This window comes from Anabrus simplex, chromosome 4 (genome assembly GCF_040414725.1).
Source record: "Anabrus simplex isolate iqAnaSimp1 chromosome 4, ASM4041472v1, whole genome shotgun sequence".
NCBI classification, from domain to species: Eukaryota; Metazoa; Arthropoda; class Insecta; order Orthoptera; family Tettigoniidae; genus Anabrus; species Anabrus simplex.
In genome coordinates this window covers 423,982,877-424,001,685 of record NC_090268.1, presented here as the reverse complement: position 1 = coordinate 424,001,685, position 18,809 = coordinate 423,982,877, and the positions used below count along the sequence as shown (strand labels likewise).

The 18,809-nt window shown below is 39.4% G+C and overlaps 1 protein-coding gene across 3 annotated transcripts in view; it reads right to left on the bottom strand.

Annotated features, from left to right (window-relative positions):
* Window positions 1–18,809, bottom strand: part of LOC136872060 (cytochrome P450 4C1) — a 213,139-nt gene that overhangs the window by 44,970 nt on the left and 149,360 nt on the right. For 2 of the 3 annotated variants that reach the window (XR_011018054.1, XM_068227321.1), the window contains exons 1-5: window positions 14,101–14,416; window positions 10,294–10,400; window positions 4,550–4,640; window positions 4,283–4,468; window positions 1,090–1,159 (exon numbers count right to left, since the gene is read on the bottom strand). Coding sequence is in view for 2 of the 3 variants with exons in the window: in XM_068227321.1 (XP_068083422.1) it covers window positions 1,090–1,159; window positions 4,283–4,468; window positions 4,550–4,640; window positions 10,294–10,400; window positions 14,101–14,317 (671 nt within the window). In the remaining variant the exon portion in view is untranslated. Of the gene's footprint in view, window positions 1–1,089; window positions 1,160–4,282; window positions 4,469–4,549; window positions 4,641–10,293; window positions 10,401–14,100; window positions 14,417–18,809 lie in introns of those variants that run through there. The other variant, XM_067145917.2, reaches the window with a different exon arrangement.

Sequence of the window (18,809 nt, the reverse complement as noted above, 5' to 3'; positions counted from 1 at the left end):
CAGTGCCCAATTCTTTTAGCGGCAGGAAGGCACACGTAGCGCTAGGCAAAGTCTCACAATGATTACGAATAGTGGAGAACTGTTCAAAGCCAGTTATTTAAACACTGTTAGGCATAAAGTCACATCACAATCGAACACATATGGACCTTCATATGGACCTTCATATGTGTTTGATTGTGTTCGATTGTGATGTGACTTTATGCCTAACAGTGTTTAAATAACTGGCTTTGAACAGTTCTCCACTATTCGTAATCATTGTGGGACTTTGCCTAGCGCTATGTGTGCCTTGCTGCCGCTAAGAGAATTGCGCACTGTTTTTCTTTTGATTGACTTGTATTTTACTTCTAAGTTTTACAGTGTCTACCCCCGTTCATTTCCTTCTCATATTGCCTCTTCTACTGATCCTATGCATTGTTTTCCATTTCTTAATCGGCTGATGATGACCTGGACTAGGGTCGAAACCGGTACCATTTCTAGTTATTATTAAATGAGAATGTAATTCACTACATTTCTTATTCTTTGGTATTGAATAGGTGGAATCTCCTTATCAATTATTTCAATTTTAATTGTGATATTCTTCAATACGGAACAATGAAATTTTTAACTTTAAATAGACCTATCCGTGTCGGTACAACGTAAAGCAAATTGTTAAAAAGAAAAAGGCACTGACAAGAGCAAATACAGAAGATTTTATTACTGTCTCACTGATGATCAATATTATTCTTGGCAAAATTAGGCCTATAAATATTGATAACATGATTCTCTGTGATGTGTTGAGTATTTCATCTGCGAGGCTGAGTAGCTCAGAAGGTAGAGCACGGGCCTTTTAAGCCTAAGTTGGTGCGTTCACCCCCAGCTAGTCCCATAGTATTTGAATGGCTCAAGTATGTCGACCTTGTGTCAGTGTTGGGTGTAAAAGAACTCCTGTGGGGCAACATTCCAGCTCCAATAGTCAGTGGGACGTAAAACCAATAACATTAATAATTAATATTTCATCTCTGCGATTATGTCTACTTTCAGTAAACCAATTTGTACATCAATATTATTTAATTGTTATGTATTTTTAAAAGAATAGAAATTGATACTCACTCATAAACTGCAGAGACATATTCAGAGTCAGTTTCCTCTTGAGCCTTTATTGTTGTTCCCATGGCAGTTTCTGTGAAAAAGAAGCCATATTAAAATTTAATACAAAGAAAACAGGAGTTAAAATTATAATGGACACTACTTTTATTTTTACATTATATTTTCTTTCTTTCTTTCTTTCTTTCTTTCTTTCTTTCTTTCTTTCTTTCTTTCTTTCTTTCTAGCTCATGCCTAAAAGATACATGATTAAATAAAATATGAGTAACAAAAATAAAGAATTAATTAACTTTTACTCAATGCAGTTGAAGTTAACTTTTAAACTGAAGATTAACAGATCTGTACTATTTTATTAATCTGATCACATCTGTAGAAGTACAGCATCTACTACAGTATATACTGTATGTCTTGCAGCTGTTTTCCCCAAGTTTTATACATCCATGATGTTAGTACATATTAATTTGGATCAGTGTACGGTAGTACATACATTTAGTTCTCACTATGAAGACTAATAGAAAAAAATGTTTATAAAAGCTGAGGAAAGAAAGCTAACAAGAGCAAAATATGGTATAGGAAACAGATGGAGAGCACCAACTTACTAGGTTCTGCATTGGTATTGCAGACTATAAATATATTCGATCCATATTGACAGTTGATCTTATAAATTGTCAAATGTGTTTAATTATCCTCCTAGTCAATACCAGTGGTGGCTCATGACAAAATTTTTAGGGGGTTCATAACGACATTTTTGTTCATGTCTCAAATCAGCAAAAAAGTAACATAGGTACATACATTTTCTTTCTTCTTTCTTTCTTAATCTGCTTACCCTCCAGGGTTGGCTTTTCCCTCGGACTCAGCGAGGGATCCCACCTCTACCGCCTCAAGGGCAGTGTACTGGAGCTTCAGACTCTGGGTTGGCGGATACAACTGGGGAGGATGACCAGTACCTCGCCCAGGCGACCTCACCTGCCATGTTGAACAGGGACCTTGTGGTGGGGGGGGGGGAGATTGGAAGGGATAGACATGGAAGAGGGAAGGAAGCGGCCGTGGCCTTAAGTTAGGTACCATCCCGGCATTTGCCTGGAGGAGAAGTGGGGAAACCATTTCCAGGATGGCTGAGGTGGGAATTGAACCCACCTCTACTCAGTTGTTCTGCCGAGGCTGAGTGGACCCCGTTCCAGCCCTTGTACCACTTTTCAAATTTCGTGGCAGAGCCGGGAATCGAACCCGGACCTCCAGGGGTGGCAGCTAATCACACTAACCACTATACCACAGAGGCGGATGGTACATAAATCACTTCACTAAAAGTTCCTTGTACGGTTCTTTTTTCACATTATTGATGCCTGCTTGGCCATCAGATGATACAGATGTCGATTCCCATAGGGGATGTGTAATATTTGTTCCGAATGAGTAAATTTATAATACCAGTAATACCATCTGATGGCCAAGCAGGCATCAATTTTTAGTAGTGAGACAGAGTGTCTCATAGTGCATTGGCACTGCCGGTGGCTACAATTAGCCTACGCAGTGGCCTCCACGGTATGCACTGGCCATGCGTCTTGGTAGGTGTGCTAGGTACCAACTGATGAGCCCAGCCTAGCACACGGGGGCGAAACGCTGGCAACCTGGAATGAGTTAGCTGGAAAATTTATAATGTCCAATAACGGACCATTTATATTGGTATTACATACCACTTAGTCGAGCAGCTCTCCTTCTTTCTTTCAATTCTTCCCAGCCCAAACTTTGCAAAATTTTTGTAACACTACTCTTTTGTCGGAAATCTCCCAGAACAAATCGAGCTGCTTTTCTTTGGATTTTTTCCAGTTCTTGAATCAGGTAATCCTGGTGAGGGTCCCATACACTGGAACCATACTCTAGTTGGGGTCTTACCAGAGACCTATATGCCCTCTCCTGTACATCCTTACTACAACCCCTAAACACCCTCATAACCATGTGCAGAGATCTGTACCCTTTATTTACAGTCCCATTTATGTGATTACCCCAATGAAGATCATTCCTTATATTAACACCTAGATACTTACAATGATCCCCAAAAGGAACTGTCATCCCATCAACACAGTAATTAAAACTGAGAGGACTTTTCCTATTTGTGAAACTCACAACCTGACTTTTAACCCCGTTTATCAACATACCATTGCCTGCTGTCCATCTCACAACATTTTCGAGGTAACGTTGCAGTTGCTCACAATCTTGTAACTTATTTATTACTCTATAGAGCAGGGCCTCTCAAACGCCCAAAATCTTACGCGTGCAGAGCGAGGCGCAAGAGCTCCGTGCACTGTGCATCGGTGCCGCTCGGTGCCGCTCGGTAAGGCTCGGATCAACGCTTCGTCTCTGGGCTACTCGGCTATGCTCGGCTCTACTCGGCTATACTCGGCTCAACTCAGCCCGGATTTGGAGCGCTACGGCGCAAGTGGGGGAGAGGGAGACAGGCGGAGCGAGCGAGACAGGCGTGAGGAAAGAGAGAGACAGCGCTATTGCTCCAAATCGAGGAGTGGGGGGTCTGCACTCTGGTCAACCAAGCCAAGTCGTCTTTTGCACCGTGCACAGTGCATGCACCACGCGCATGCACCCTGAGAGGCCCTGCTATAGAGAATAACATCATCTGCAAAAAGCCTTATCTCCGATTCCACTCCTTTACTCATATCATTTATATATATAAGAAAACATAAAGGTCCGATAATACTCCCTTGAGGAATTCCCCTCTTAATTATTACAGCTTCACCTACTCTAATTCTCTGATATCTATTTTCTAGAAATATAGCAACCCATTCAGTCACTATTTTGTCTAGTCCAATTGCACTCATTTTTGCCAGTAGTCTCCCATGATCCACCCTATCAAATGCTTTAGACAGGTCAATTGCGATACAGTCCATTTGACCTCCTGAATCCAAGATATCTGCTATATCTTGCTGGAATCCTACAAGTTGAGCTTCAGTGGAATAACCTTTCCTAAAACTGATTTGCCTTCTATCGAACCAGTTATTAATTTCACAAACATGTCTAATATGATCAGAAAAAAATGGCTGTATCCGGAATCGAATGCAAGCATCGAAATATGGCTACAAATAGCTCTAACCACTACGCTAAGGAAGCGGCAAATACACGGCATGGCATAAACCCAAAATACTATTATGTACAGTCACAAATAGATTTGTTAATAAATAGAATCTCTCACCACAAATGATGTCCAGAGCACAGCGAGTGATGAAGGGGTAGATATCAAAACCAGGTCCATTGACATTCATCTTCAGTTTCTGAACCAGGATCTCACTTTTCTCAACAAAGACATCCACAAAGGTATCTAAAATTTTGAAGTGGAATGTTGGAGTGATCATTTTCCTGTGAGAATGCCATTTGCCACCTGAAAAATATACAAAGTTATCTGCAAGACCTACTTTCCTTCAGACCTATTTCTAGAATAGTTTCATTCTGCTTAGCATACCTGAACTAGTTAATAGACCTGTTCCAAGCCATGGGTGTACAAAGTTGTAAAAGGTAGACTTTTCCAGATGTGTTGTGCTGCTTAGTACTGCCTGGAAAGTCAAAAATTGAATTATACTCCAGAGATATAAAACTCTCACATGATCACATAAGCATTACAATAATAGCAATGTTACAGTTGGATGACATTGATGGTAATTAGTTAGAGAAAGGTAAAAGCTAGGAGTGCTTAAGTTTCATTTCACCTAAAGGGGCACTGGAATGGAACTAGAGCAATTGTGTTATCAGCACAAGATATAAATTGTGTAAAATATTTAACCAATGATTTTGTTTAAGGGGCATTCTTGCCAGTTTGATTAATGGCATAGCCACTATCCCCCTGTGGTTGAAGGTGGTAAAATAACACCCACAGTATCACCTGCCTGTTGTAAGAGGTGACTAAAAGGGGCCCCAGGGGTCCTTAACTTGGGAGCATGTGTTGGCAACCGTGGAGCTCTTACCTGAGCCCTGACATTTCTTCCACTTACATGTGCCATGCTCCTCACTTTCATCTATCCTATCCAACCTTCCCTGGTCAACTCTTGCTCTTTTCCGACCCTGACGGTATTAGGTTTACGAGGCCTAAGGAGTCTTTCATTTTCACGCCCTTGATGGCCCTTGTCTTCCTTTGGCCAATACCTTCGTTTTTCAAAGTGTCAGACCCCTTTCATTTCTTCCCTCTGATTAGTGTCAATAGAGAAAGGTTGCCCAGTTGTACATTGTTTTAAAACAATAATCATGACTACCACCATGACCATACGTAGCCACTGAACGTAACCAAACTACAGATCTACAGTGGATCCAATATTCAGCATAAGGAAATTACTGGAAAACGATTCAGAATATAGAAAGGATCTGGTCATGACATTTATAGATCTAATGAAGGCGAATGAAAGTGTATCCTTTGAGAGGGTGTGGGAAACATGATTCAAAAAGAGAATGGGTACACAAACTGTAGAAATTGTGCAAGCGATGTACAACAACTGCATTCAGACTCCGGTTGTAAAGACGGAATGGTTTAGAAATTAAACTGGATTAAGACAGGGAAGTGCGCTGTCACCTCCTTTATTTCAAATGGTTATGAACAAAATTGGATATTGTAGTCTGGAGAATGAGCAGCAAAGAAGTACAAAAGCAACTTGATGCACTGAAGGAGAAAATTGAAAAGTATGGTATGAAAAACAGCACAGTGAAAAGCAAGACCATGGTGATATCAAGGGGAGAAAGACAAAGGAAAGACATTGTGAAAATTGGTTGTCAAAGCCTTGAAATTGTGGACAATTTCAAATACCTGGGGAGTGAATTAATGCAGAATACAAAGCTAGACATGGGGATTAGCAAGAGGGTGCAGCAGGGCAATGGATTGTACCAGAGTGTAAGAAACCTTGTCTGGAATAAAGAAGTACCAAGGAAGTGTAAAGAGATTATGTACAGAATGTGTTATTCACCCATATTGATCTATGCGGCTGAGACCTGAGCAGTGACAAGAAGGGAGGAGAGTTCAATTTAAGCCAGCAAAATGAAATACCTAGTAAGTATGATAGGAAAAACAAGGGGTGACAGAGTGCATTAGAAAGGAAGTCACATTAGAAAATCTAAATGAGAGAATTGATAAGAATAAGCTAAGATGGTTTGGACATATAAAGAAGAAGGAGAAAAGAATACCAAAACAGACAATGGCGATGAACTTTGAGGGAAAGAGAGTGAGAAAGAGACCTAGAACAAGGTGGAATGCGAGCCGAAGAAACCTGGACTGGGATAAAATGTTGGAAGAGGACAGCGGAAGGTGGACAAGTGTCATAAATGCCCTGACCTAGCAGGAGCTAGATAAGGGGAAAGGGTGGTGGTGGTGGTGGTGGTGGTGGTGGTGGTGGTGATGATGATGATGATGATGATGATGATGATGATGATGATGATGATGATGATGATGATGACGACGTAACCAAACTTGTGCAGGACATACTAAAGATTTATGTTATATTGAAATTGTACCTTGAGATTGCATAGCCTAAGAATTGATCAAACTTATCTACAAGACTATACAATTTGATCATTTGATAAAAGTTGTCTACGAGGCCATGATGTTCAACGGATTTTTGTTTCTTGTTTCTTTTAAATGGTCTCAATGCTATGTATAATGCAAATGAATCAGGGAGTTTAATTATCATTGGGTTTAAGAAGCTTGGATAGTCTGATTGTCCTATTGCTAAACACTTGAATAATAACAACTATACAATTAGATGATATTACGTTCTTTGCAACACAGTCCCTGTACCAGTACATGGCCACTTTGCTCATGTGCAACACGAAAATTCTTTTCCAACACAGTCTGTTCATGCATTCATCTGTGTACTAGTGTCAGGTTCTTCAACTACTCTTCACATCGAACCCTAACGATCGGAAGTAGTCCGCGGTCTAAAGCATGTACTGGTGCGTACATTTCCATGATGTGCAGAAACACTGAATCATTGCCTCCTGATGTACGCTTCTTTCTTCCTTGCGATAACACAAGTAGATGTTAATTTATTGAGGTTATTATGGAAGGTGACAATAACTTTTTACGATCTTCATCTAGTGAATATGAAGAAGAGCTGCTACTTTTTGCAAAATTAAAAAGAAATGAAAATTATTTAGGTACCAGTAATTAATGTGTTATCTTTCTTAAGTTATTTATGTATTGTGTTACATTAGGCCTATATAAAGGTCCAAAATCTACCAGGTTAATAAACACAATATACTGTAATTGAAATACAATGCAGAATAAACTGTTCCTTATTATGATGAAAAGGACTTAAAATCTTAGAAAACATAGAAGATGAGGAATTCGTACAAATCTGAAACATATAGAATTTTCTTGTTTCATTTCATATGTTGTGTTTAAATGCAGAGATAAAGTATAGGTTAAATCGCTAGATATGAAAACTTTTTAATAGGTCTCAACATCTAAATTTCACACTAATAGGGTCTAAATTACATAACTATTATTATAGATATATTGCATTAGTTAATGAAAATGAAAACCTACAACCTGTTTTCCAGGTATTGACTGGGTCAGATATGTAATGAATGAATCATATATAGGCTATTATTACAATGGGGTCACCACTTCCAAGGTGATTTATTAATGACTGATAAATGCTATGAAATGATAATGGAGAGTGTTGCTGGAATGAAAAATGACAGGGAAAACCGGAGTATCCGGAAGAAAACCTGTCCTGCCTCCGTTTTGTACAGCACAAATCTCACATGGAGTGACCGGGATTTGAACCACGGTATCCAGCGGTGAGAAACCGATGTGCTGCCGTCTGGGCCATGGAGGCTCCTGCATTAGTTAATATTTAAATAAAATGTGTATGTATGTTCAGTCGTCAGCCCTAAGGCTGGTTGGATCCTCAACAGCTCTGCCATCAGCTGTCATAGATGGCCTAGGCATCACTGAAGAGGCATACTAGGGAAATGAGGAGTGAGGTAGTTTCCCGTTGCTTTCCTCACTGAGCCAGAAGTTGTTGTTATTACATATCAGTCTGCCAAGCCCACTGAAATGCATGCATCAACCGACCCTATTAGTAACATTTTCACACCATTCATAGCGTTCACATTTCAGCTTTCATTGGATTGTCTTACTCTAATTCCATGTAAAAGGAAGATATCCTCCATGCCAGTTCATAACATGAACGAGAATCCATTCCAACACAACCCAATCATGTATCAATCCGTAACCAATACGAAGTCAGCGCATGCGTATAGAGCAATATGTGAATGCGTCAATGTACTGGTAACGAACTGCAAGTTGGAAAGAACCTATTAAGAGCAATATTAGAGAAAGGCAGAAACTACCGATTACTAGGTTTCAGATTACATACAGGGGCATTGGAATAAAAATAACAGAGCGATCATGTGAAAATAGCAGATGTGTACTAGTAGCTGTCAGTTATTCATAAGGTTACTGTTATGAAAATGGCCATGTAGACAGGTGCTAGATGATTACATGAATGGGACTAACTTCACAACATTCTCAACCAACCACCATTGTTTCCTACCAGGCGACTCTTGTCTAACAAACCTGGCTGCCCTGCATAGTTTTGCATCACATGCTTTTGCAGCTAAATTTGCTACACAGACATTTAAAAAGCTTTTGATTCTGTAGACCACACTCTGCTGCTCTGTAAACTCTTCACACGATTTAATATACACAGCAATCTTTTGATCGTTCTTGCTGACTTCCTACATAACTATTGGCAGAGAGAGGTAATATCAGGCACATCATCCTCATGGTTATCAGTCACCTCCCATGTCCCACCAGGCAGTACTCTTGGCCCGTTGCTGTTTTCCTTGTTTATGTACGATCTGCCGTCCAAACTCGATGAAACAGCAAATACCCTACTCTTTGTTGATAACTGCAAGATGTTTAGGGAGATCAGAAATCTAGCAGATGCAGCTCTTCTACAGCAAATACCCTACTCTTTGTTGATGACTGCAAGATGTTTAGGGGGATCAGGAATGTAGCAGATGCAGGTCTTCTACAGTCGTCACTTAACATCCTCTCAAACTGATGCTGTGTGGTGATGACGAAAAACAGCAGAGTTTCTCTGCACCGCAGCCCTGATCAATGAGGAATGGAAAAAAGCCAACTACGAGCTGAGACACCTCTACATGCATGGAGCAATACATGCCTTTCACTACCACATCTGTAATAGGAAAGTATCCAGTGAATGCATGTGTGAAATCTGTGGACTATACCGCTTTTTACATAACCTGTTCAAGTGCACACTAAGAAGTCTGCCAATCTCAATTTATGCTAAAGACAATAACAAGCAAAGACAGTCAAACTACTTTTTTAAAATCAACTTGTACACATTGTGTTTAATAAATCTATTACATTGCCACTCTTTTTAAACTTACACTTACAAGTAATGGAAATGAGGAAGAGAAAGATCCAAGATACCGAGTGAGTGGCTGCGTGGTTTGGGTCATGTAGCTTTCAGCTTGCATTTGGGATATAGGGGGTTCAAGCCCCACTGTTGGCAGCCCTGCAGATGGTTTTCTGTAGTTTCCCATTTCTCACATCAGGCAAATGATGGGGCTGAACCGTAATTAAGGTCATGGCCACTTCTTTCTCAGTCCCTCATCGCCATAAGTTCTATCTGTGTCTGTGTGATGTTAAAGATCCAATCATTTTATACAATTTACCCATAACTCCCCTATTCCCTTTCTTTGTCTGTCAGTGGTGAATTTGTTCCCCTATGTTCTCACACTATAATATGATGCTCATATTTGCTTTATGGACCAGAGTGTTTTAGAACATAGCTACTATCTGCGTCGTGGCAGCTTGTAGGTACGGTATGAGTAACAGGTACTACACTAAGCTACAAACAAATCTCTGAAAGAGATGCATGTTAATTATTAAACTGTTCATTATGCAGTAAATATGTAACTGAAACACAAATGCACTACCACTTTGGAACTTCACAGCAGCACCTTAGCTCACAAGAATCACTGTGGATGGAACCGATGTTTATTGTAAGGCCTTGAGACTTGAGAATGCCACATGCACAGCGGCCACGCATACCCTCTGCAACCCTTACCCTGCATGCACAAGACTTCTCATCAGATGACCATACAAGGTCAGAATAAATACAACTTTCATAACATCTTCTTTATGGTTACAATATTTTTACCAGTAGGAATGAAAATTATAGATCCTACCTCGATATGTTCTGGCAGGGAAAGATGCACCTCTGGGATGGAACCATTCCATATTCTGAATATAGGCCAGAATGTCTTTGCACGTTCATCAAAAATTTTGAAAAGGCCTAGAAAAAAAAAAGCAGTTAAAAGTTCATAACTCCTTGAAGTCCTATTAACACAATGTGAAAAATAAGTTTTGTATTTTATTCAGCAGTTCATTTATAATATTATTTAATGGAATCAGAATTCAGTAGAATGAAAATTTCTCTCTCGATCATTACATCCTAAACAGTCAGAAAAGAAGAAAAGTTCAGAGAGTATCAGGTAGGGGAGGAGAGTTTGTCCACATGAAGGAGGTTTAAAGGAATAGATATATTACATCTCTAGTGTTTCCTTAATCTTAAGACTGAACAAATGCACATTTCTAGTTTCTCTTAACCCGCAAGGGGTCGCATCATGGTCTTTTAGAACAGGTGCATACATTTATTATTCTCACAAAATAATTTCATGGTATAAAGCTTCCTCCTTTCCTGTACCTTTCAATGGACTTGTCCATTACATGTGTTTACATTCACTGTTCCTCCTTCCATCACCAGTCAATCAGTGGAAAGCTTTGTCTGTAAGCCTGATCATTTCCACCATGCGTTATTCCTGGCATTCCCTTATTACCCGTTCCTTTACATTGTCTGTGACTCCTGATGTTTGACGTTTGCCATCTGTGGTTTTTGTTATTAGTGTAGAAGTGTTTTGTGAGTTTCATATACATTTCTTGCTTTAATAATACAATGTGTTTTGTATTAAAAACTCGTATTGTGCTTCATTGATATGCTTTCCTGTAATAATACAGCTTGTTTTGCTATAAAAGTTAATATTTTGTTTTGTGGATATACTTTTCTTACACAGTACAATGTGTTTTGCAAGAAAAACTGGTATTTCATTTCATGAACAAGATTTTCCATAAAAATACAATGCATTTTGTTACAAAACTGGTATTTTATACTTCCCACTCAAATGGACTGTGCGTGACCCATCACACAACTTTTCTTATGCAACCCCTTGCAGGTTAATCCAGGAAAGAAGGTAGATGCATCCATTCTTCTGTCCAAGGCAGGTGAAGGTCTACACTGTATATTTCCCCCATCTTGACCACTCATTTCTACCTTTACTTCCATCAATAACCTTTCCTGCATATGCTTTAAGCATTTTATGCAGTGAATGTTTCTGTCTATGGAAGCAGGTTTGTGTTACACTCAACAGATTCCATGTGAACTGGAATAATATAAAGTGGTGGTGGTGGTGGTGGTGGTGGTGGTGGTGGCGGTGGTGGTGGTGGCGGTGGTTTAAGAGGAAATACAACTGGGCAGCCATCCTCTCCTAATACTAAGATGTGGTAGTTAGGTGACATGGGCCCTGGTTTCTCACCAGGGTGGCTGCAGTTCCAATCACATGTCTTTCTTCCTTAATCCTTCATAAATATTTATTCTTGAAAGTGGAATCATTAGAGAATTGTATACAAAACTAGTGTAGTGTAGCCTATCCTTTATCACAGGTTAGTTTATTATGCTTGCAGATTGGCTGTAATAAGAGATGCCCCAGAGCAGGATTACAAGTGGCACGCAAAGTAATACTATCCAGCCAATATGAATGCATGCAAAGAGACAACACTTCTCAACCTCGTACACTGGAAATAAAAAAATATCTACTTATTTTATGGTGGTTTTTCTCTTTATTTTGTATACCGGATAAAGATGTATTAGTGTACTGTAAGTATTTTGTTAGTTCTTCTCACTTACTTGAATGTATTTGTTGTAGGCCTATCGATCAATCAATCAACCAATCAATCAATCAATTGATCAATCAATCAGTCCATCAATCAATCAATCCTGATCTTCATTTAGGGTGGTTGCCCAGGCAGCAGATCCCTATCTGTTGTTTTCCTAGCCTTTTATTAAATGATTCCAAAGATATTGGAAATTTATTGAACATTTCCCATGGTAAATTATTCCAATCCCTAACACCCTTTCGTATAAATGAATATTTGCCCTAATTTGTTCTCTTGAATTCCAACTTTATCTTGTATTGTGTGATCTTTCCTACTTTTAAAGACACTACTCAAACTTATTTATCTACTAATGTCATTCCACGCCATCTCTCCACTCATAGCTCGAACATACCACTTGGTCGAGCAGCTTGTCTCCTTTCTCCGAAGTCTTCCCAGCCTGAACTTTTCAACATTTTTGTAACGCAACCCTTTTGCCGGAAATCACCCAGAACAAATCAAGCTGCTTTTCTTTGGATGTTTTCCAGTTCTTGAATCAAATAATCCTGGTGAGGCTTCTATACACTGGATCCATACTCTATTTGGGGTCTTACCAGAGACTTGTATGCCCTCTCCTTAACATCCTTACTACAACCCCTAAACACCCTCATAACCATGTGCGGAGATCTGTACCCTTTATTTAAAATTCCATTTATGTGATTTCCGCAATAAAGATCTTCCCTTATATTAACACCTAGGTACTTACAGCGATACCCATAAGGAACTTTCACCCCATCAATGGAGTAATCAAAACTGAGAGGACTTTTCCTGTTTGTGAAACTCACACCCCGACTTTTAACCCCATTTATCATCATACCATTGCCTGCTGTCCATCTCACAACATTATCAAAGTCATTTTGCAGTTGCTCACAATCTTGTAACTTATTTATTACTCTATATGGAATAACATCATCCACAAAAAGCCTTTACTTATATCATTTATATAAGAAAACATAAAGGTCCAATAATACTGCCTTGAAGAATTCCCCTCTTAATTATTACAGGGCCAGAAAAAGGTTTGCCTACTCTAATTCTCTGAGATCTATTTTCTAGAAATATAGCAACTCAGTCACTCTTTTGTCTAGTCCAATTGCACTCATTTTTGCCAGTAGTCTTCCACAGTCCACCCTATCAAATGCCTTAGACAGGTCAGTCGCGATACAGTCCATTTGACCTCCTGAATCTAAGATATCTGCTATATCTTGCTGGAATCCTACAAGTTGAGCTTCAGTAGAATAACCTTTCCTAAACGCAAACTACCTTCTATCAAAAAGGTATTAATTTTGCAACTATGTCTAATATAATCAGAAAAAATGCTTTCCCAAAGCTTACATGCAATGCATGTCAAACTTACTGGCCTGTAATTTTCAGCTTTATGTCTATCCCCCTTCCTTTTTTTTTTACACAGGGGCTACTATATCAACTCTACTGGGCGAGTTGGCCATTTGGTTAGGAGCGCGCAGGTGTGAGCTCGTATCCAGGAGATAGGGGGTTCGAATCTCACTTTCAGCAGCCTTGAAAATGGTATTCCGTTGTTTCCCATTTTCACATCAGGCAAATGTTGGGGCTGTACCTTAATTAAGGCCATGGCCACTTCCTTCCCATTTCTAGGCCTTTCCCGTCCCATCGTCGACATAAGACCCATCTGTGTCGGTGCGACGTAAAGCAAAATAGCAAAAGAGAAAAATATATATCAACTCTCCATTCATTTGGTATAGCTCCTTCATGCAAACAATAATCAAATGCAAGCTCACAGCTACATGACCCTAAGTGCATGGCCAACTCACTCTGATTACACACTTTTGATATTTTGATTAAAGAAGAAGAGAAGTTCAAGATTTTCAAATGGTACCCCTCTCCAACCCACAGACAATACTTATAAAATATAGCCTATGTGTAAAGTTATTGATTTTAGCTCTTTGTAAAATACTTATAATGTGCTGTAAAGAGGTCAGAGTTATTGTTATTGTGATCTTGGTTTTTCTCATCTAGGAGTGGTTGTTTACCTGATCGTGGTATCAATATCAGATCATTTGCATTTCCAAGCAGAGGTACAGTGCGAGGTCCAGGTATTTCATCAACAAGTTTTGTAAAACGAGATTGTTTTCTTCTCTCCTTGAGAAAATAGACTATGATGAAAGCCCCTAAAGCAAGACTCAGAAGTATTGTTGGATCCATGTTGAAATCTGCAATAGAAAAGAAAAATGTGTTTGGATCAAACATTCAAATTGTGCAATTCATAACATAACTGGAGTAGCTACTATATGAACATATATTTATTTATGCTTAATGACAATGTTACTTTTTTATTTTATACGTAGTTGAACATTTATTTATTTATTTATTTATTTATTTATTTATTTATTTATTTATTTATTTATTTATTTATTTATTTATTTATTTATTTATTTATTTATTTATTTATTTATTTATTTATTTATTTATTTATTTATTTATTTATTTATTTATTTATTTTTTAGCAGTGGCAAAGTTAGGGCTTGTAGACCTCTATTACGCTTACCCATGTAAACTGCAGGATAATACACATATAAAGGAAATGTACTATTCTATTATAGAATCAAACTTAATTAAGCTAAATAACAGATTTGGAGAAAATATAGTGAAGCTCAACAAATCATTTAAAATAAAAAGAAGTCCAGAGGATAAATGTAAAAAAAGAATGAGAAAAAATGTTGTAATAAAAAACAAATAAACAGAATGCAATACATAATAAAGGAACAAAATACAAGTGTGGCGATAAACAGCGATCCATGTGCATGGAGTATGTAGAGGCAAACCATTAATTCAAATGAATCCAAGAATTATGCAGAAAAATGAAGTAGCTAGCTTTTATATTCAGTATTGATCTCTTGATGCTAGAATATGGTTTTGAACTACCAGGTATAAGCACAGTAACTTTCAAATTAATTAAGAATGACAACTTCCAGAAAATGATGTCATCTCTCGCAGAAGTGAACGTTTGCTATAAATTTCAATCACAATATCATCATGTGCTAAAATTCTGGCTTGTAGTTCTATAACATTTGATCCGTCACAATCTAGAGAGGGGTAGTTGCTGTTACCGATTTCTTGCAACAACAAAAAACCAGGGAATTCCATTTTTTGTAGTTTTGCGCACATATTTTTATGTCAGCAGCGTGTTTTGAAGAAGGGTCAAAGAAGAGACTATTTCATATAATTATAACTAAATAATTGTTTGGCGATAAGCGTGTGGCAAAACAGGCAAAACCTTTATGAAATCTCCCCCAACAACAATAATTTTCACACCAGAAGGAATGTCATTACCTATGATATATTTTAGAAGGCGATTCACACACGTTAAAGAATGAGTGCTTATCGAATATCGTCAGCTGCTTTGGAATTTAATTTTAATCCAGACACCGAACTCTCATTTAATTTTAGAGGAATTTTGAATGTAATGTGCACTGTTCAACAGCTGGGTTTGTCCACAAAGTACAGTAGCCTATAGCTGACCAGTAAGACACTGAAAAGAAATGGCGTATGGCTTTTAGTGTCGGGAGTGTCCGAGGACAAGTTCAGCTCGCCAGATGCAGGTCTGTAGATTTGACACCCGTAGGCGACCTGCGCGTCTTGATGAGGATGAAATGATGGTGAAGACGACACATACACCCAGCCCCCGTGCCAGCAAAATTAACCAATTATGGTTAAAATTCCCGACCCTGCTGGGAATCGAACCCGAAACACCTGTGGCCAAAGGCCAGCACGCTAACCATTTAGCCACGGAGCCGGATAGTAAGACACTGACTGAGCAGACAAGCCTATTCCCCTTCCACTTCCCGTATCATGCCTACTGTTCAGCACTCTCATGGTTTAGACAGGCTTGAAGTACTGGTGAACGCAATTGCCAATCAGAATGCTACATTTTTTAAATAATTTAAAAATATACAGCAAGAACTGTTTTGCTCATGGCTTTACGTCGCACCGACACAGATAGGTCATATGGTGATGAAATAAAGAAATGTTTATGCTTTTTAAAGAGACCCCACAGATTTATAAGCCAAGAGCTTCTGTCAAAATGCTGTATGATGTCAATCAGTTTAACTGATCTCTCAAAATCAATGTAATAAAACTCAGCCTAGTGTTTCAAATATATAAATAATAATAATAATAATAATAATAATAATAATAATAATAATAATAATAATAATAATAATAATAATAATAATGTTTAAAACACTCTTCAGCTTATCCCAGGTATTTCTGGGGTTGCTGGAGCCACCCAGGCTCATCTTGGTTTTGGGTGGGGGTTTGAGGTGGGATGCCCTTCCTGACGCCACGTGATCCTTGAGATGAAAATCTCGACCCAGGATTGACCGGGATTCGAACCTCAGTTGCCTGGGTGGGAAGCCAACAGCTAAGCCACTGAGCTAATCACGCCCCCAATAATAATAATAATAATAATAATAATAATAATAATAATAATAATAATAATAATAATAATAATAATAATAATAAGAATAATAATAATAATAATAATAATAATAATAATAATGTCCCGGGCATGACGTTAAACTGCGTCCACAATCCGAGTGACCACCGGTATAAGTGGTCCTCCTCTACCAAGTGCCAACGGCCTCTTCGGAGGGCGGATGAGCGGGTAGAGGTTCAGGGCACTCTCTTGCCCTTTGGGTGGGAAACTGCCCCTAAAGGCGGAAGAGCCACTAGATGGCCAACGGCATAGTATAATGATAAATCCAGAAGTGTCTGTTCACCTATTTGGTGCGGCAACTGGTCAGCGTCTGTACTCCGAGTCGGAGCGGCTGCCTCAGAAAACCTTCAGGAACTCACCCACCTGATTGTACTCCGATCCCACGGGATCAACCCAGTCACTTGAGAACAAGCATACCATGAATCGTGCAAGTAAGAACAACATTACTCCAGGTGGTAACCATTCCACTCGTCAACTGAAAACGAAGGCGGCAACCGGCCACTCGGATTCTGGAGGAGCCAGGCTGACACGAAAGAGAGAGTCGGAGCTCTCTGACAAACTTCCCACTAAAACGCCCTTCTACATCGGCACGCTAAACATAAACACACTCCTGCAAGTAGGCAAACTTCTCAGATTAACATTAGAATTAGATCAGCAAAAAATCCAGCTACTCGCCGTACAAGACACCAGACTCACTGAGTCGGAGACATCAGAATATGGTAACTACCGCATTTTCAAGAGCAAAACTACACGAACAGTAGGAAAAGCCACAATAATGTTAGGCATGGCCTTTTTCGTACACAAAAAGATCGTGAACTCCGTAGAAGAGATCACACCCAAAATCAACAGACTAATCGCCAGTACACTTTTGTAAATGCCCACGCACCCACCAACGACTGCAAAGATCAGAAACAAACAGAAAACTTCTGGAATAAACTTGAAACCACACTCATCAAAATGCCTGGAAAGGACACAATCATTCTCCTCGGCGATTTCAACGGTAAAATTGGTAAAGAAAAGTGCTACAGAAAAACGCAGGAAGATTCTCAGCACACAAAAAGACCAACAAAAACTGCAAACGCCTCATCGAGCTCTGTCAAAAACACGACCTGAAAATCATGTCAACATCCCTACGGAAAAACCCCAATAAGCTCTTCACATGGGAATCACCCAATACCTGCTGCGGCGGCAAACACCAGATCGATCATGTCGCCATCTCCTTCCCAGCACAAAAAGAAGTACACAACGTCCAAGTTCGCAGAGGAGCCAACATTGACTCGGACCATCATCTAACGAGAATCAAAATTAAATTTACCCCAAAACGCTTCTACCAGAAATCCAAGGTAAACAAAAAATTGGACACAACACAAATAAAAACATCAAATCTCAGGGAAACGTAGGAAAAATCCCAGCCAACACTTGGAACGAATTCCATAACAAAATCATGAAGAGTGCATCAGAGCAAATCTCACTACAGAAAAAGAGCAGACACCCGTTTTGGAACACCGAATGTGACCAAGCCATATTGAATAGAAAAAACGCATACCAGCAACCGTACACCTGAAAACGAAGAAAAATTCCGCGAAGTCCGCAGACAGACCTCTAAACTCATCAGACAAACCAAGAGGAAATACCTGGAGGACCAACTGAAGTCGGCCGAACAGGACTTCCGCAGCTACAACACCAGAAATTTTTACAGCGTCTTCCGCAACAGATTAAATGGGTACACGCCCAAGAACCTCTGCTTCAGAAAACAAAACGGAAAATTGGCACTCACAAATGACGAAAACACCAAGGAACTCGCGTGATACTTCGAGTCACTACTCAACTGCCCAGAACCAACGAAAGGTTTCCACATAAACCCCACCCGAACCCAAGCCCAGATTCATCCCCACCTACACAAGAGGAAATACACCGACACATACAACGACTGAAAAACAACAAGGCATCCGGAGACGACGGCATCGTAGCAGAGCTTCTTAAACATCTAGGAAAGAATTCTCTCCAAGAACTTACACAAATCATACAAGAAATTTGGACAACGGAAAAACTACCAGAATATTGGACACACGCCCTCCTCGTTCCACTCCACAAGGTGACCGAACAGGGGAATTTCCCTGGTGCAAGTCGCATACAAAATCCTCTCCGCAGCCCTCCTCCATAGAACACCGGAACAACTAGAACCACTCATAGGCGAATACCAAGCGGGCTTCAGGCCCCACAGATCCTGTACAGAACAGATAC